Source organism: Zootoca vivipara, chromosome 1, assembly GCF_965207765.1.
Source record: "Zootoca vivipara chromosome 1, rZooViv2.hap1.1, whole genome shotgun sequence".
Lineage (NCBI taxonomy): Eukaryota > Metazoa > Chordata > Lepidosauria > Squamata > Lacertidae > Zootoca > Zootoca vivipara.
Window position 1 is genome coordinate 125,779,525 of NC_142582.1, and position 18,178 is coordinate 125,797,702.

The window sequence follows — 18,178 nt, forward strand, 5'->3', positions numbered from 1 at the left end:
GTGAACAACAATATGGTTAATTGCTGTAGCTTGTCTTCACTTACCCCACTCCACTGCTGTGCTCACAGTTGTGAAGAATAGTATTACGTTATGAATGTGTTACCATTAAGAAAAGGAGGCAGAAATAGGCCAGTATATATGTGGACAGTCCCTGGATCAAGTGACTTTTCTTCTTTAAGTTCTCAAAGCTCTTAACCTAGCTCAAGGGTGTAATCTGAACTAGCCAGAGGATCAATCACATCAGCCCATCATTTGAAAAAATAAGATTTTAGAACCGTCTTGCCCCAAAATGGCAACTAGACATTCTGGTTTGGCAACTGCAACCTTGGTTTAAGTAGCCCCTAGCTTATATGTACGAATTTTTAACACTGCTGTGGAACAGTGCTGGGAGCTGTATGGAGGAAGGGGGGGCATTTGCGAAAACATCCCCCCACCCCGTTCATGAAAGCTTCCACTGGATCAAAGAGCCTCCCGTGAAGGTTATTGGTAGGGATCCATTGTCAGAATTCATGATGGACAATTTGGCTGTGGAATAAAGAAGTATGGGTCAGATAAAGCCAATTCAGAAATGCAGGTGTTAGAGACAGTCTCCATTTCTGAGCTATTGTTTTTGTTTTGATCCCCCCCCCCCCAATAGCTTCTGGAACTGTTTGACAGCGAAGATCCTCGTGAGCGGGACTACCTAAAAACAGTCTTACACAGAATTTATGGCAAGTTCCTTGGTCTTAGAGCATTTATCAGGAAACAGATTAACAATATTTTTCTACGGTAAGTGTGAGGTTTTTTTTGTTTTTTGTTTAAAAAAGAAAGCTATTTGTGTAATTTTCTATTTTTCTTCTTGTAGGTTTGTATGCCCGCAATATATTTTGTATTGTGTTGTGTTTTTAAACTGTAAACCACCCTGGTTGGTCCATGCACACTAGAAGGGCAGGCTAGAAATTTCCAAGTAAATAAATACATCATCTGTGTAATTTGTGTCTGTGCAATTTGCTTAATTATTTAATGTATGTAATTTGTTTGGACAGGTTTGTTTATGAAACTGAGCACTTCAATGGTGTAGCTGAACTGCTGGAAATATTAGGAAGGTAAATAAAGTCTCATTTTTTAATGGCTGACCTCACCCACGACACTCCTTCTACATGATGTGTGAAACTTGATGTGCAAAAAAGGTTATCTTAAATTTGCTGACAGCCCAAAATGTGGAAGAAACCTCAGTAGCAGTTGAAATGGCTTCCAGATAAGCGTGCTTGTGATAGCAAACACATGACCCAACTTTCAATTTCCCAAAATGAGGGGTGTTAAAAAGTTATAATATGACTTAAGGATTCAAAAGGTATTTTAATTAAATTAATATAATTTAGGTTTGCCTGGTAAGTTAAATGTGTGTAAAATTGCATAGAATTCATTAAAAAATCATTGCCAAATACTTGTGGCAAATTATTATTATTATTATTATTATTATTATTATTATTATTAACTATAATCACTACAGTGCTACTACAGTGGTACCTCTACTTACGAATGGAGCTCCATCCGCCATCTTGGATGCGGTTTAGATAGGCTTTTTTCTACTTACGAATTTTTAGATAGGGTTGCTTCTACTTACGATTTTTTTCTCCCAATGCATTCCTATGGGATTCGACTTACATTTTTTTTCGACTTACAAAGGTGTGTTCGGAACGCATTAAATTCGTAAGTAGAGGTACCACTGTATTTAGCATTATCTGACATTTTCATTAGGTAAAATTATTTTTTGTTTTGTTTTCCGAAAGCAGTTTATGTGCTTCTCCATCAACAGACTTACCAAGCTAACTGTTGTCCAATCACAAAAAATAATAGCAGATTTGAATTCCTCACACTCAAAAACATATTTTTAAGACCCCTCTCTGAAGAAATTAGCAAAAACAAATCCCCTCCTAAAATGACATGCCCTAATGGCCCAATGTGAGTTGCTGCCTTGCCATGGAGGCTCATAAGATGCAGTGGTGTTGAACCAACTCTCAGCCCTGCCCTGTTCTTTTTTTCCTCCACTCACTTGTGCTGCACACAATAATAGTTCAAATGGAACTGCAGTTGTGCAGAGGGGAGTGAAGCTGTAGAAAGCCCTCTTTGAAATTCAGGAAAGATCTCACGACTCTTGACTGCTGCGTTTCTGAGAGCACAAGGAAGCTAAATAATGTGTCTTCCTGAAGTTGGACAGAGTCACTTGCCAGGGCTGGGATACTGCTATATCTGAGTTAGTTCCTTATAACAGTGGTTCCCAACAGGTGGTCCGGGGACCCCCAGGGGTCCGCGAGCTATGCCAGAGGGGTCCGCAAGATGCTATTAGAATAAAAAATATATTAAATATATTTTGTATGATAACAGATTTTTTGTTTTGGCCGCTTCCTGCATGAGCAGAGTCTAGCGCAAAACTAGAATTAGATAGAGGCAGTAGTTCTGCTGTATGCCGTTAGGTGGCGCTTTACAAACACTACTGTTTTGCAAAGAGGCAGCGCACGCATTCTACTAACACTCACCTCCCCAAGATGCTTTGCGCGCGTCGGCTTCATTTGTGCACTACTGCGTAGGTACCCTGTCTTCTCCATTCCCCTCCCTCCTCCCTGGCGCGCGATGCCTCTTTGCAAAACAGTAGTGTTTGTAAACAAAGCGTTGTTTTTCGCGGAAGCTACAGTTCGCGTAGTTAAAAATGGACCGTTGGTTAAAAAGTGGTTCGTTAAAACGACAAAGGCCTACAGATGAAGAGGAAGAACTGTAAAAAAACGTATAAATATAAAATATAAAAAGACTCTTAATTTGGCTCTCACTTTTTAATTTTAGGATTAGGAATTAATGGGGGTCCTTGTCACAATAGCGGCTCGATGAGGGGTCCTCGAGAAAATTTTGTTGGGAACCCCTGCCTTATAATATCGGTTCTAAATTGGATCTGAAGGATTGGGTTGCTGGTGGGGATTGTCAGGCAATCGTATGCTTTATTGGGCATCCAGTTTCGTCAAGGTAGCTCTTACTGACATTTAAAGTGGTGTTCAAATGCTATGGGGCCCTGTATCCTTTAGGGACATGGGTGGCGCTGTAATCTAAACCACTGAGCCTAGGGCTTGCCAGTCGGAAGGTTGGCAGTTCGAATCCCTGCGACGGGGTGTGACGTGCAAGTAGATAAATAGGTACCGTTCTGGCGGGAAGGTAAACAGCGTTTCCTTGTGCTGCTCTGGTTTCACTAGAAGCGGCTTAGTCATGCTGGCCACATGACCCGGAAAAACTGTTTGCGGACAAATGCCGGTTCCCTCGGCCAGTAAAGCGAGATAAGCATCGCAACCCCAGAGTCGTCCGCGACTGGACTTAACTGTCAGGGGCCCTTTACCTTTACCTTTATCCTAAGTTGCTTTGCATATGCTTAACTTTAGTTTAGAGGCAGGGTCAGGCTGTTAAGCTTTTCTGTGCTCCATTTTAGATTTTCTGCTGGCCCACACCTTGGGCTTGTTCATTTGATCCCCAGAATTTTATTTGCATTGAGGTCATGACCTTGAGCTCATGTAGTTTCGGCTCATATATTTCCTTATCTGCTCGCTTTGATCCTGAAAGAGAAATCCTTGGCCTTTTTCCTTGCAGGATCTGGCAGATTCCACCCTGAAGTGAATGTAGTTTATTCAGTCACTTCTATCCACAGTGAGAGAGGACAAGAGACCCGAACTTGCTCATGATAACAAAATTCTCAGGGGTCAGATAATGAAAGGAAATCTGTATGGACAATTTTATAACATGCACTGTTTGCACTTATTGGTAAAGGAATGCTTTTCTGCTTATAAATAAAATTTGCAAGATTGCTTTTGTTCTCAAGCAAATCTAGACCATGTGTGCCAGTTTCAAACACTTGTTCTAGCTGTGATTAGATACATCTCAGTTCATTCTGTGTTAAGGAATACCTTGATACTAATAAGGCTTCTTTTCTCCCTCCTAGTATTATCAATGGCTTTGCTTTACCTCTTAAAGCCGAGCATAAACAGTTTTTGGTGAAAGTACTGATTCCTCTACATACCGTTAGAAGTTTATCGCTCTTCCATGCACAGGTAAAACTTCCATACAAATGTTGTTGTTGTTGTTGTTTCTTGCTTTTGTTAGAACCGGTGCGGCACTTCTGTATGTGCTGAGTTGGAAATAGGTTTAATCAAACCCCTTCAGAAAACTGAAACATGTAGAGTCCAGTAGACATATTTTTGCATGCCCCTTGTGTTCACCAGAGACTGCGTGCAATTGGGCAAGAATCTCCAGCAACCCACCCACTTCTGTCAGTCTGTTCTTGATGCCTTACAAGCTTATTTGGCTAGGTGAGTGGGATGTTTTCTCTAGTTCTGCCCTGAGCCCACAATGCAGTGCTAGGTAAGCTAAGGAGGTACAGAACTATTGGCTGTTTTGCTGAAACAGAGCTACTGCTAATGGTATCTTAATTGTTTAGTGTTGCCTTAGGAGGGGGAGCACACAAGGTTTGAAAACTAAAATTGAAAGCTTGCACTTTGTGCAGCACTGGGATGGGGGCAGAACTAGAACAAGTGTCTGTCTTCAGTGGTGATGAATACAAACAACCCCTCTTTTAGGCGTGATCGAAATGTGCATGATTGTGCACATGCACACAGCGGCAAACCCGGAAGGGACCAGGAAATGTCCTAAAAGGGATGGATGGGGCAGGGTGTTTTAATTGCACACAATTTCACACAAGCGTGCGATGCCCTGGAATGCAAGACCCATGCACACCGGGGGCTGCCTGTATAGCTTCCCTATTTTTAAAAAAACTTTTTTGGGTTTAGGTGCTTTATTGCACTCTGTAATTGGGGTGTGGCAGCTAGATATGCCCACCAGCTAACTTGGGGAGGCGCACTACAGCCCGAGTCAGACACCTCCTCCCCACACCTCCTCCCCTTCCCACCTCCCTTCTTACTTTTGCCACTCCAGTGAATCTGTAGTCAGCTGACACAAAGCACCTAAGGGTAGCATCTTCCACTGTTCTTGATAGGAGAGGAGACTGCAGGGAATAATAAGTGGGGAGTGTTGCTGTGTGTTTCTGAAAGTGTTTGCTCCTTCCAAAAGCCAGTTTTTGAGGGGGTTGGCTGGAATGAAAAGGTTGCCTTCCTCTGCTGCAAGGTGATGGTGAAGCAACTGTGTGTCAGAGTTAGCCTACACACCACTGTGTAGCCTGCACACCACTGCTTTGAATTCCTGGCACAAATTCTGAACCAGCACCTATACTCTTTAGTATTCTTGCTTTCCTAAGTTTGCCTACAAATCTTCTCATTGAGCAGCAGCATGTTCCCCCAGTTCCTGCTCTCCAAACCTTTGCCTCTGATATCCCTGCAGAGGGAGCCTTGCTACCTTGAATCTTTCTGTATGCTGGTCTTCAGCTGTGCTAACTCATCTCATGTGCCCTAGTGCTGCCAGAAACGTAGAAGAAAAACATCCACAGCACAATGAGGCATTCAGTGCCGAAATTCAGATGGTTTCAGACTCACATTTATCTAGTTGCTTTAGTACACTGAGGAGCTTGGTGCGTTGGTCAACGTTGCAGTTTGATGGAACTCCACATCTTTCAATCTTCATTTGAAATGGAAACTGCTAGCAGAATAAGACTTGGATACAAAGCTGCCCCTGTGTTATTTGAGGGTTGTTGCATTGTTGTTATTATTATTATTATTATTATTGGGGTAGGACCACTGATTTATCTCTTCCTGCTACAGCCCCCTGTATTACTTCCTAATATTTTCCAGTGGGCATCATTAATAGTTGCTCTTTGTAGTTGCAGGAGGATGCAGCAAGTCAGGGAAAACCCAGTGCCATGAAGGATTCAGGATGTATATATGGATTAGCCACCTTAATGCTATTTTTATTCTTTTTGCCTTTTCAAGAAAATATTTTAATGCAATGTTTTCTTATATATTTTGCAGTTGGCGTATTGCATAGTGCAGTTTCTGGAGAAAGACCCTTCACTCACAGAGCCTGTAAGTATGATATATACATGTCTTTTTTTTATCTTAAGAGTTGGCTTCAGAAACCTGTGTATTTCTGTATCTAAATGGATTGTTCATTGTCTCTTCCTCCATACAGGTCATTAGAGGTTTAATGAAATTCTGGCCGAAAACTTGCAGTCAAAAAGAAGTAAGTAACGGGGCATCAATCCTCTTCCTGTTGAAAACAGAATCTGTAGAAAAAGGAATCATTGGGCCATCTCTTATTATATGGCAAATGGCATTTAATGTAAGCAAATGTAAAGGGATGCACATTTTGGAAAAAAAATATCTTAATCTCATATCTATGCTCATAGGGTCTGAACTGCTGGTGGCTGATGAGGAAAAAGACTTTGGAAAATAGCTAGATGAAGATGGTAGCCTAGGGTTTGCAGCAGCTGGGGGGAAAGGCAAATTCCATGCTTGGGATCATTAGAGTGCTTAGAGCAGGCATCCCCAAACTTCGGCCCTCCAGATGTTTTGGACTACAATTCCCATCTTCCCCGACCACTGGTCCTGTTAGCTAGGGATCATGGGAGTTTGTTGTGATAAATGTAGTGTTGTAAAGTTCATTAGTGGGCCGTAAAGCCTTAGACCCACGCAGCCAACCTTCAATGGCTGCCCAGCACGCTCCCCAACTCGCTCTGCAAAGCTTCTTCTTGTTCGGACCCAGCAGAGTTACAGCGCAGCTAGAACGATGGCAGACTCAATTCTGTTGCTTCTAAACTAACTTAACTTTATTACAGAAGCATAAAAGAAACAGCAAAACCAACAGAAGCTAGCTGCATGTTTGCAGCTCTTATCTCTAGCGCTCTCTCCTATACACTCCTCTCCGGCAGAAACTCAGACTCAGACTCTCATACTCAAAACCAAAACACTGAAATCTGAAACAAAGGAAATGGCACGTATGACTTGTGGGCAGACACCCAGAGAATCAGAACGCCTCCAGAGTGTTTTAACTCTGTGTTCACCAGAATCTCAACAGAGCTGTAGGCCAAAACATCTGGAGGGCCACAGTTTGGGGATGCCTGGCTTAGAGTGTTCAACTAGAGGGGCTCGGGTTCAAATCTCCACTCAGCCATGAAGCTAATTGGGTGGCCTTTGGTCAACCATTGTCTCTCAGGCCGATCTATCACACAGGGCAACACAGAGGATAAAATGGTGAGGACCCCGCCATGTGTGCTGTTTTGAGCTCTTTAGAGAAATGGTAGGATAGAAACCTTACAAGTAACCTAAGAGTATTTTGTAGTACAATGGAAAATGTAGGTGTCTTTGAGGAATCATAAAGTTAAATGATTCTGTTAAATGATTTTAGATGCAGATTTTTTTTTGACATTCGTCATTGTCTACTCAGAAGCCATAGGTTTATTGCTTTGCACAAAGGTTGACAGCAGCCCAATTAGCAACCATTGTATGCAGCATATTCTTGTAGGAGTAAAATAATGGCTACCCTCCTTAGTGCCATCTGTAAAAAGTAAGCTGCCCACCCTACTTAGCTGTTAATAAGTGTAAATTTTTAAGAGCGGTTGGAAATGCTTGGATGTTGCTCTTTAATTGTGACATTTGGAAGTTTATTTTGGTGTAGAGTCTTACTGACTTGATTGAAGTGCGCTTGTTCCTATGCCAATAAATGGTGCTGGGTTTTCCATTTACTTCCTAAGAAGTATATGCATGATTGCAGCCAGTTTCTGCAAATGAAGGGTATATTGTTCTTGTGCATTATCTCTGCTGGCACAACTAGAAGCTGAGTTAATACTTCCTTCAAAATTTATTTCCGAATGCAAACAGAAGACCTCTGAATTTAATACTTCCTTTCTCACTTTAGGTCATGTTCCTTGGAGAGCTGGAGGAGATATTGGATGTGATTGAACCCTCACAGTTTGTCAAAATTCAAGAACCCTTGTTTAAACAGATAGCTAAGTGTGTGTCTAGCCCTCACTTTCAGGTCAGTATAGGCAGCCAGAAACTCAGAAGCAAATTGTATGTTGCATGTATATAAACCGTGGGGCCATTTGTTTAATATGGGAAGTCACTTCAGAAGAGGGGGATTCTGATAACCTTTAAAGCCCTATACGCCTAGGACGCTTGTACCTACGGGACCGCCTCTCCTGGTATGTCCCACGGAGGACCTTATGGTCCACAAATAATAACATCTTGGAGGTCCCGGGCCTCAAGGAGATTAGACTGGCCTTGACCAGAGCCAAGGCCTTTTCGGTCATGGCCCCGACCTGGTGGAATGCCCTGACACAAGAAACCAGGGCCTTGCAGGATCTGACATCTTTCCGCAGGGCCTGCAAGACGGAGCTGTTCCGCCAGGCCTTTGGTCGGGGTCCAGTCTGACTCCCCCTCTCTCCTTATGAGAACTTGTATGAAAGTGGCCCTGCAACTTTTCTCACAGGCTCATATAAGATCAGTACAAACAGTTAGGCCGGTGGGCATTTAAGGTCCCCAACCCTAATATGTGGGCTGCCATCTGATTGGATTTCACTTTGATTCTGATTTGATTTTAGGATGTATTTTAATTGATTGCCTGATTTTATGTTAATATGTTAGTTAGTTATTTTAGTTATTTATTGTTACGGTTCGCGACCAGCATACACATATATACATAAAACAATCCAAAATACAATCTAAAATATAAGCAATAAATATAAACTTTATCCATTGTAAAAATTATTAGATAAAAGAAGGTATCACTACTTGGGAGGGTACAGCGAATGATATATATTTGATGTTAGCTGCTCTGAGCCTGGCTTTGGCCGGGGAGGGCTGGGTATAATTTTTTTTTAAAAAAATTATTATTATTCCCTGTCCTACCACTTGTCATGCAATATTGTTTCCTCTTAATAGATTTCCCCTAATGGAATACCACTACCACATGTGTATTTACTTGCTGGCCCCAATATGTTTAGGGCTTTAAAGGTTTATTCCAGTACTTTAAGTTGGGCCCATAAACAAACTGGAAAACAGTACAGATGGCAAAGCACTGGCATAATATGGTTGTACTTTCTGGAATTGTTACCTGATCTAGGAAATAAAAGAATACCATTTCCCCCTTTTTTCAAGGTGGCTGAAAGAGCACTGTACTATTGGAATAATGAATACATCATGAGTTTGATAGAGGAGAATTCCAATGTAATACTTCCCATAATGTTTTCCAGTCTGTACAGGATTTCCAAAGAACACTGGAACCCGTAAGTGTTTTTCTTTGTTTTGTTTTTTTAAAAAACCCATTGTATATTTGCAACACATAGAAAATCTTAAATTTGTACCTTTCACAGAGCTGTTTTCTAAACAATGAAATACTAGTTATCTGACCTGTCTTGACATTTCACCACTTGCAGGGTTTTACAGCATAGACTTGACACCAAATGCACTTGACTCTAGAGTTGCACAATGAGAGCAGTGCTTTTGCAAGCACTTAGGATATTTACCTGAAGTGTATGCACGAAACTTGTTTCTGGGATACCATACAATTGAGAAAGTTGCAGTGTTTCTCGTATATGGTATATGGCGGACAGTATGGTACTTGCACTGTTGTTGTTGTTTAGTCGTTTAGTCGTGTCCGACTCTTCGTGACCCCATGGACCAGAGCACGCCAGGCACTCCTGTCTTGCACTGCCTCCCGCAGTTTGGTCAAACTCATGTTCGTAGCTTTGAGAACACTGTCCAACCATCTCGTCCTCTGTCGTCCCCTTCTCCTAGTGCCCTCAATCTTTCCCAACATCAAGGTCTTTTCCAAGGATTCTTCTCTTCTCATGAGGTGGCCAAAGTATTGGAGCCTCAGCTTCACGACCTGTCCTTCCAGGGAGCACTCAGGACTGATTTCCTTAAGAATGGATAGGTTTGATCTTCTAGCAGTCCATGGGACTCTCAAGAGTCTCCTCCAGCACCATAATTCAAAAGCATCAATTCTTCGGCGATCAGCCTTCTTTATGGTCCAGCTCTCACTTCCATACATCACTACTGGGAAAACCATAGCTTTAACTATACGGACCTTTGTCGGCAAGGTGATGTCTCTGCTTTTTAAGATGCTGTCTAGGTTTGTCATTGCTTTTCTCCCAAGAAGCAGGGGTCTTTTAATTTTGTGACTGCTGTCACCATCTGCAGTGATCAAGGAGCCCAAGAAAGTAAAATCTCTCACTGCCTCCATTTCTTCCCCTTCTATTTGCCAGGAGGTGATGGGACCAGTGGCCATGATCTTGGTTTTTTTGATGTTGAGCTTCAGACCATATTTTGCACTCTCCTCTTTCACCCTCATTAAAAGGTTCTTTAATTCCTCCTCACTTTCTGCCATCAAGGTTGTGTCATCTGCATATCTGAGGATGTTGATATTTCTTCCGGCAATCTTAATTCCGGTTTGGGATTCATCTAGTCCAGCCTTTCGCATGATGGTACTTGCACTATGATAGAATAAGCTTGCAGACGCTCCTCTGAGTTCATTGGAGAGAGAAGTTAAGAAGAGGAGAAAACTCTGGAACTACAGAGATAATAAATCCCTGTACATAGTTGGAATGTGGCCCTGCCTCGTTGTGTACATGGTCACTTAGGAAAATAGATAAGGTTAAAACTTTTGGAAATTAGAGGAGATTTGGTTGGCTCTCCAAAGCAACTCTCATTATGATCTGGCCTATTTACTTGAAAAGTGATATTGGAACCTCTTCCTAGATATTTGATGCACAGCCCTATTGTGAGCAAAAGTATGATGCCTTCCAAGTTGGACTATTACAGATCTTTGAACAGAAACATTTTATCCGGAGACTGGCAGAACCTGGAAAATATTTCACCAGTTTGAAGGGTCCGTTTCTCAGAAACGGAAAGTTTATTATTGTTTTTTTAAAAATAAAAATAAAAATCTTACAGATCATTGTTCAAACAAAGTTTCACAAAGCTGTTCACAATGCCATACCAACAGTTAAGCCACAATATAATTTTGAAACTAAATAAAAACAAAAACAAACAATCATTTCATTTTTTTCAAAACAGCACAGAAACCTGCTAAAACAAGCAGCACCAGTTAGTAGCACCCAGCATGATATGTCCATATTAAATATTGAATTGGGGAAGCGCAAAGTCCATTCCATATCCTGAGCTAGCATATTGGCAGATGCTCTGATTCTGGTATTCCCCCACCCCAAGACTGAACTGTATTAATAAAAATCTAGCCAAAAGAATGAGAAGAATTTGCAGTTCACTGGGAGCAGGGAGGTTGGTTTACTGTGCTTCCTCAGATCGGTTGCGTGGAGGGTTGTGTCACAGTTGAGTGTTGTTGATGTCACTAGTGCTTTGTGCATCAGGAAATTTGAAACAAAGGCTGTACTAAGCATCAGTTAGGAAAGAGCAACGCAGAATCTATCATAGAATCAAGAGTTGGAAGGAACACCTGAGGGTCATCTAGTCCAACCACCTGCAATGCAGGACTCCTGGCCCACAGCTGTCCCTGGGGGGGCCTGAACCGCCAACCTTCTGGTCAGCAGCCAGATGCACTGAACTGTTGCGCCGCAGAGATGTGCACCCCGTATTTTTAAAAGGTGCCTTTTGCTGCTCTGCAGCTACAACTTTGCCACTTTACAGCAATATCCTCCCGACAAAACCTTAATACGATTTACTTTTGCCCTAGTCTTCAGAGCACTGCACTGATAAGCCCTGTTGTATTCTGTGGGGTCTGCAGGAGGAGACAGCCTTGAGGTGCACAGACAGGTCATCAAAAGCTTATTCAAGAGGGCTTATGGGAGATGAGTCCCTGATTTTCTTACACTTTCTTCTTCTGGGTCTCCTTAACAGGACATGTAGTAACATGCATATATTGCACTGAGCTTCCACTGGGTAATAAAGGAAAAATGTAAACATGAAAGCCCTTTTGTAAATTTAATATGAGGTTCTCTGCTCCTCCTTAGTGCTTCTCTCATTCGATTACCCTTTTCTAATTCTAGTCTTCTTTCCCCCAGTCCTTTTTCTTATGGTTTCTTATGCCATTGTCCCAGCTTGTTAGCTGCATAGTTGAAACCAAAGACTAGAGTTGACTAGAGAGAATCTTGAGGTTCCCAGTTCTTGGAGAACTTCGCACTACACTGCACAGATGAAAGGAAAGGAAAAGTTGGGATCACCTGCCTGGGTATTCTACTCTGGTGCCATGCTAAGTTTTGTGTTAAATCCTTCCTGCATTCTCTCCCTGCTTTCATATGTTTCTGCGAAGCTTGAGTTCTAAACTTCAGTTGCGCCCTCTGCTCTTTCCCCACAAAGTAATAGCATCTTGAGTTTGGCATACCGCTGTTTCTTTTACATTTAAACACTGCAGAATTTGAAAAGGCTCCCACACACTGTATTCAGCTGTGGTTGCTGACACTTCCCAGCACAACATTGATTGATGTGGGATTCTGTTTCCATTGACCCGTCATAGCTTTGGGGAAGACTGGAAGGGGACACACCTTAGATGATGCCAGAGCTATGTCTCCTATGACACAAATACGTCAAATCAGAATGGTGTTGTTGACACGAGAAGATCTGTCCCGTTTGAACGGCAAATTAATGGACTCTTTCTTTCACGATTCACAGGGCTATTGTGGCTTTAGTATACAACGTGCTGAAGGCATTTATGGAAATGAACAGCGCCATGTTTGACGAGCTGACGGCCACTTACAAGTCAGATCGCCAGCGGTAACTTTCTATAGCCTTTTTTTTTTTTTGGTCAGCTGCGCATAAAGCCCGCTGTTTTCAGTTTTGGTTCTTATTTTATTTAAACACTTTGCAGTAATTGCATAATTCCCACACATGATTGATTGCAATGCCTCATTCCTCCCCTCCCCGCATGCTCATTAGCCTGGCCCCCGCAAGACGTATAGATGGTTGTTTTTTCCTCCCCTTTATGAGATACAGTACCCATTGCGTAGCTTGTGAACTTGCATTCCTCACAGAACTTCTTTTGGCTCTATGTTCTTAAAGACTTAATTGTATCAAGAATTTTCAGTAGCAAAAAATAAAACAAATCTCTTTTTTTTAATAAAAAACAAACAAACAAACAAACCCCAAATTCATCAATTTGCCCTCACTTTGCTTTGAAGATGGTGTCCAGAATGCACACAGGAACTCTTTGCGAGTCAAGAAAGCTTTCAGCAATTAACTCTCATAACTCGCGTCTGACCTTTATTGGAATCTCTAAGCCAGGGGTTCCCAACAAAATTTTCTCGAGGACCCCTCATCGAGCCGCTATTGTGACAAGGACCCCCATTAATTCCTAATCCTAAAATTAAAAAGTGAGAGCCAAATTAAGAGTCTTTTTATAAGAGTCCAGGGAGGAGGGAGGGGAATGCAGAAGACAGGGTACCTGCACAGTAGCGCACAAATGAAGCCGACACGCGCAAAGCATCTTGGGGCGGTGAGCGTTAGTAGAATGCGCGTGCTGCCTCTTTGCAAAACAGTAGTGTTTGTAAAGCGCCACCTAACGGTATACAGCAGAACTACTGCCTCATCTAATTGTAGTTTTGCGCTAGACTCTGCTCATGCAGGAAGCGGCCAAAACAAAAAATCTGTTATCATACAAAATATATTTAATATATTTTTAATTCTAATAGCATATTGCGGACCCCTCTGGCATAGCTCGCGGACCCCTGGGGGTCCACGGCCACCTGTTGGGAACCACTGCTCTAAGCAAAGTGACCCCCCCCAAGCCTTCCTTGCTTTCCTTCTCCATAATATCTTGATACATTTAAGGCTTTGACATTGCTGGATCTAGAAGAAGTGCCATCCATACGATCATTAGTTGCACCTTAGTTTAAAATGTTTCTCTGTCTTTCCCTTAATCACCCTTCTCCAATTATAGTGCATCATCTTTTGTCTGAAATTTCAGCTTATCCAAAGCAGCAGGTGAAACTAATGAGGAAACTTCGGGAACTCCGGGCAGTTTGCGACTTGGTGAAAGTCGTGCCTTTTGTGAGACTCGGGGTTCCCACAAGCAAAGCGAAGGGTACTGTATGTCATCAAGCCTTGTTAGGTTAGTATAGCCTCTCACACATTCTTGGAGGCCCTAATGTTGTTCAGTTCCATCACCAGGCTGACAGCTCTCTGCTTAACATTAAAAAGAAAAGAAAACTCAAAGAAATGTAAACAGAGGCGTACCAAGTACCCCTTAGCTTTTATAGACTTTATGCCTGTACGCACAGCAAGTCAGTTATGCTTGATTTGTCAATGTTTTGTTTAAGCTAGGCTAGGCTTCTTACATAGTCTCCCAGTACCACCAGGGAATCAGTGGGATGTTGCCGTCTGGATGTAGTGTGGACCTTTTTGCAAACGTTACGCAAGTTTCATCAAGAAACTGGTTAGACTCCTAACAATTAGTGAAGTATTGATTGCGTTTCTGGCCGTGGGTATTGGCGTTTACGGTAACCTCAAAAGATCAAAGCCGAGGCTTCCATCTTCATGCAGGAAACACATTTTTAAAATCATGGCATCTTGGAGGCAAGGATCCGGAAAGCTATTTCATTTTAGGTCTTGAGAATCTCCGGCATGGTTTTCGACCTTTTTGTCTTGGAACAGCAGGCTCCCATATCACACCATGATCAGCTTTGAACATTCACTCGGTCTCGAAAATGGTTTTCTGTGCGGCATTGCGGGGTGTTTGAGAAACACAAGCCTAAAGCCCTCCCTGGCCACTAGCACAGAACTCGATGCGCTGTTATTTGGAATCCAGCAGTAAGAAAGACAAGGCATTGCTCAAGTAGAGGATACACTTTGCTAGGGAGTAAGCACTACTGTTTTCAATGGGGCCTCCTCCATAATGAATAATGGTAGGATAGTAGTCCAGGATTGTTCTAACATACAGAATTTTGCCATTTTTAACTATGTACACTATGTATAGTTGATGACTGTGACATTATCTATTGCCTGCCAAGTCAATATATGGCATTCTTAAAAAGTTAAATAGCTGTATCTTAATGTATTTTTAATCTTTTGCTGGAAGCCGTCCAGAGTGGCTGGGAAAACCCAGCCAGATGGGTGGGGTATAAATAATAAATCATTATTATTATTATTTATTATGACTACTACTATAATAAACTTGGGTATAGTTCATTAGCTCTCTGGCAACTTGAAAGTTATGCACATATTAAGTTTATGATCCTGAGAAATATAAAGGTTAAGTAGCAGTTTCTATTTTGTGAAAGGTTGGACCTGAAATTTTGGTCACTTGTCTGGCTGCAGTTCCAGTGGTTTCATTGGTGGTTTCATTGGAAAGAAGCTAAGGACAGTTTTCTGCAAATAATGATTAAGATAAGATTGTATGGGGAAGGAGAGAACAAGAAATGGAATAATAATGTTTTTAAATTAAAGAACTGATGCAGTCTGATAATTAAAAAAAGAGATTCAATGAGTTCACTAGAAAGAAAAAATAAAACCACTCGTCACGGATGACATGCATTGCCAAATGAAGCTCCACTGGCTTCCATCTCCATATTATTTGAAGGAACATATTGGGCAGTATGGGTTTGTAATGGCTTCAAATACAGGAACACAATTCCTTATCCTCCAAAACGTCTGCAGTAGTGCATTTGGTACGTAATTGTTTTTATTCTACCTTTGTTTTGCTCTAGAAGGCAGGTTTTCATTAACTTGGATAAAGAAATCCCAGTAAGTGCAGGACAAGACCAGCCGGCAAATAGAGCAAGCGGTGTGATTCCGAAGTCTTGCCAGATTGGGTAGCATTGGATGTTGCAAGGCACCACCAGCTTGGGGTTGTTCCTGTGAATGCCTGGCACTATTCAGTTGCAGGGTTTTTATGTGTGCAGCCTTAAGAGGTTTCAGAGAAAATGCAAAACGTTGGGACAACCCAGTGCATCGTTCTATCTCTAGTGCCGTTTTCTTTCTGTAGCTGTAATGATGTAAGAAGCAAGGTGAAATGAGGCTCGTGAAAACCTGACTTTTCTCTAATGTTTCTCCCCCCCTTTAATTTAACAGTGAGAAGAAAAAGGAGAAGGAACGTGAAGAACTATGGAAGAAACTGGAGGATTTGGAACTAAAGCGGGGTCTTAGGCGGGATGGAATAATTCCAACTTAACAAAAAGAAGCAAAGCAGCATTTAAATAACCTGTGGAGTCACACATGTATGTAGTAGAAGATGGAGCAACAGTTTTCTGTATTGTGCAACTTTACAGTAGATTTCACATTTGTTTCATTATTACAACAGCACTGTATATATCTGTCTCTAAGTAAAGGAAAACAAAACAAAAAAAAGAACTTCAATCCAAAGTTTGGACAACAGATGGACTTCTCAGAACTTTGCAAAAATAATCATTGTTTTAACCCTTCTTTAAACCAGTCTTCAAAAGATCTGTCGAAATTGCTATGTCCAAATTCCATTGTCAGGACCTCTTCCTTATTTATCATTAGCAGAGAGTGATACAACTTCAAATGTGAACAATCTTAAAATTTAGCTTGTCTTTCTGCTAAACTGTTAAATGTATTTATAGTAAAAGAGAGGAAAAAAAGATTGTCATTTTCTTATGAGTTTGTGTAACATCTTTCTCCTCCGGATAACTATGCTGTAATTTGACTTGGATTTTTTTTGTTTTTGTTTTTTTTCCTTTTTTGCACATCTTCATGAGTTGAATGTTTATACAGATCAGGGCCGTAAAAAATATATATAGAGAGAGGTCCTTAAAATGCTAAGAGTTTGTTCTGGTATACGCAACTTTTGAGTACCAGACCTGCTTTGGTGCTCCTTCAGTGTGAACATTACGAGTAAGTATAATGTGGTTATAGACGGACTTGGGAGGTGTGCATTGGGATTTGTCAATGAATCAGTTGCTTGCGAATCCCAGCTCACCTCACCAATCCTTATCAAAGTGTGCAGTGGCAACAACGCAGACTTCAGTATCCGACCAGTATTAAACTGTACACGGTTGATAAAATGGCCAGATTTGTCTTAGGAATACTGAGGATAAATTATTGCATTGCTATACATTTTCTTTAGGCTATTTGGAAATAATAAAAAAAGAGTACATCTAAAAGAAATTGATCGTGTATGGTCATCATGGAGCTAATATGGGGGTGGGGTGGGGAGTTGAGCAGGCAAGTTGGATTGTTTGAAGTTGTTGCCTTACCTTTCTAAATATTTATTAAACATTCCAGCCAAAAAAAGAAAAATAAGATTCTGTGGTGGTTTTTTGCAACTCTTGTTTCTCATCACATCTTTGCGTTTTGAGCTGGAATGGATTATGGATAACATACTTCAGCATTCTGAACTTGGGTGCTCATTTCCTAATTACTGTATTTGTTACCAAAAGTGGTTCTAAAAAATACTATTGGGGAGGGTGGGGGGAAAGAGAATATTCCAATTCTGGCAAACCTAATGTCTTGAGTATTAAATAATAAAATTTTAAATGATTTTATATCAAAGGTGCATTGTGACCAAATTGTTTAAGGTTAAAAACAAAGCAAAAAAAAATATATGGAAAAAAGAGAGGGCTGTATTATAAATATACATTACTGGCTATCTGCTTTGTATTTAAAAGTGGAATCTCACATCTTTGGTAGATAAAATGCTGATAAGACTTGTGTACAGTATATATTTAGCTAATGCAGGTACATTATTATATACCGTAAGGTATGTGTTTTTCAGGATTTTTCTCCAGGATGCTTTTGAACTGTTATAGACAACATATGACAACAATGATTGATAATCCTAAACCATTGATCCAGCAGTATTTACAGTATAAAGCTGAATTGGTGTTCATAAGTCTTTTGTGATAGTCGCAAACATGAATTTACAACCTGTTGCCATTGATAGAAGTACAGTATAAATACGAGCTTGTATATTTTTCTTCCTGCCATTTAAATATTTGGTAGAATTGGGGGTTTCTTGTTTCCAGGCCAAAAAAATAAAATAAAAATAAAAATGAGAGAGCAGGGATATTCCCCTCTCTGTCAGATGGACTACTGTTTTGGGGTTATCAGGCCACAGTTTGTACATGTGAGTCTTTGCACATGGATATTGTAAACTCAAGAGCTTTGTAAAAACTTGACACTGCTAATTCATTGGGGGGGGGGGAGGGTGGGTGGAAACCAGAAGTAAACTAGTCATATGCAACACCAAACACAACATGGTTTAATGGGATTAAGCTAAGCCTCTTTTAAGAACATTGACTGGGACTCAATGTATACATGGCAGGTGCTGCCGTAGGTGAAACGTTCTA

At 41.1% G+C, this 18,178-nt stretch overlaps 1 protein-coding gene across 7 annotated transcripts in view; it reads left to right on the top strand.

The window, feature by feature from the left end:
- Positions 1 to 17,918, top strand: part of PPP2R5E (protein phosphatase 2 regulatory subunit B'epsilon) — an 89,910-nt gene extending 71,992 nt beyond the window's left edge. For 3 of the 7 annotated variants that reach the window (XM_060271392.2, XM_035104404.3, XM_035104412.3), the window contains exons 6-15: positions 638 to 768; positions 1,026 to 1,085; positions 3,959 to 4,067; positions 5,934 to 5,987; positions 6,094 to 6,144; positions 7,819 to 7,938; positions 9,060 to 9,187; positions 12,549 to 12,650; positions 13,840 to 13,983; positions 15,942 to 17,918. In XM_060271392.2, coding sequence (XP_060127375.1) covers positions 638 to 768; positions 1,026 to 1,085; positions 3,959 to 4,067; positions 5,934 to 5,987; positions 6,094 to 6,144; positions 7,819 to 7,938; positions 9,060 to 9,187; positions 12,549 to 12,650; positions 13,840 to 13,983; positions 15,942 to 16,041 — 999 coding nt within the window. In that variant the 3' untranslated portion in view covers positions 16,042 to 17,918. The remainder of the gene's footprint in view (positions 1 to 637; positions 769 to 1,025; positions 1,086 to 3,958; positions 4,068 to 5,933; positions 5,988 to 6,093; positions 6,145 to 7,818; positions 7,939 to 9,059; positions 9,188 to 12,548; positions 12,651 to 13,839; positions 13,984 to 15,941) is intronic. The other 4 variants (XM_060271402.2, XM_088673975.1, XM_088673987.1 and 1 more) reach the window with 2 other exon arrangements.
- The last annotated feature ends 260 nt before the right edge of the window (positions 17,919 to 18,178 follow it).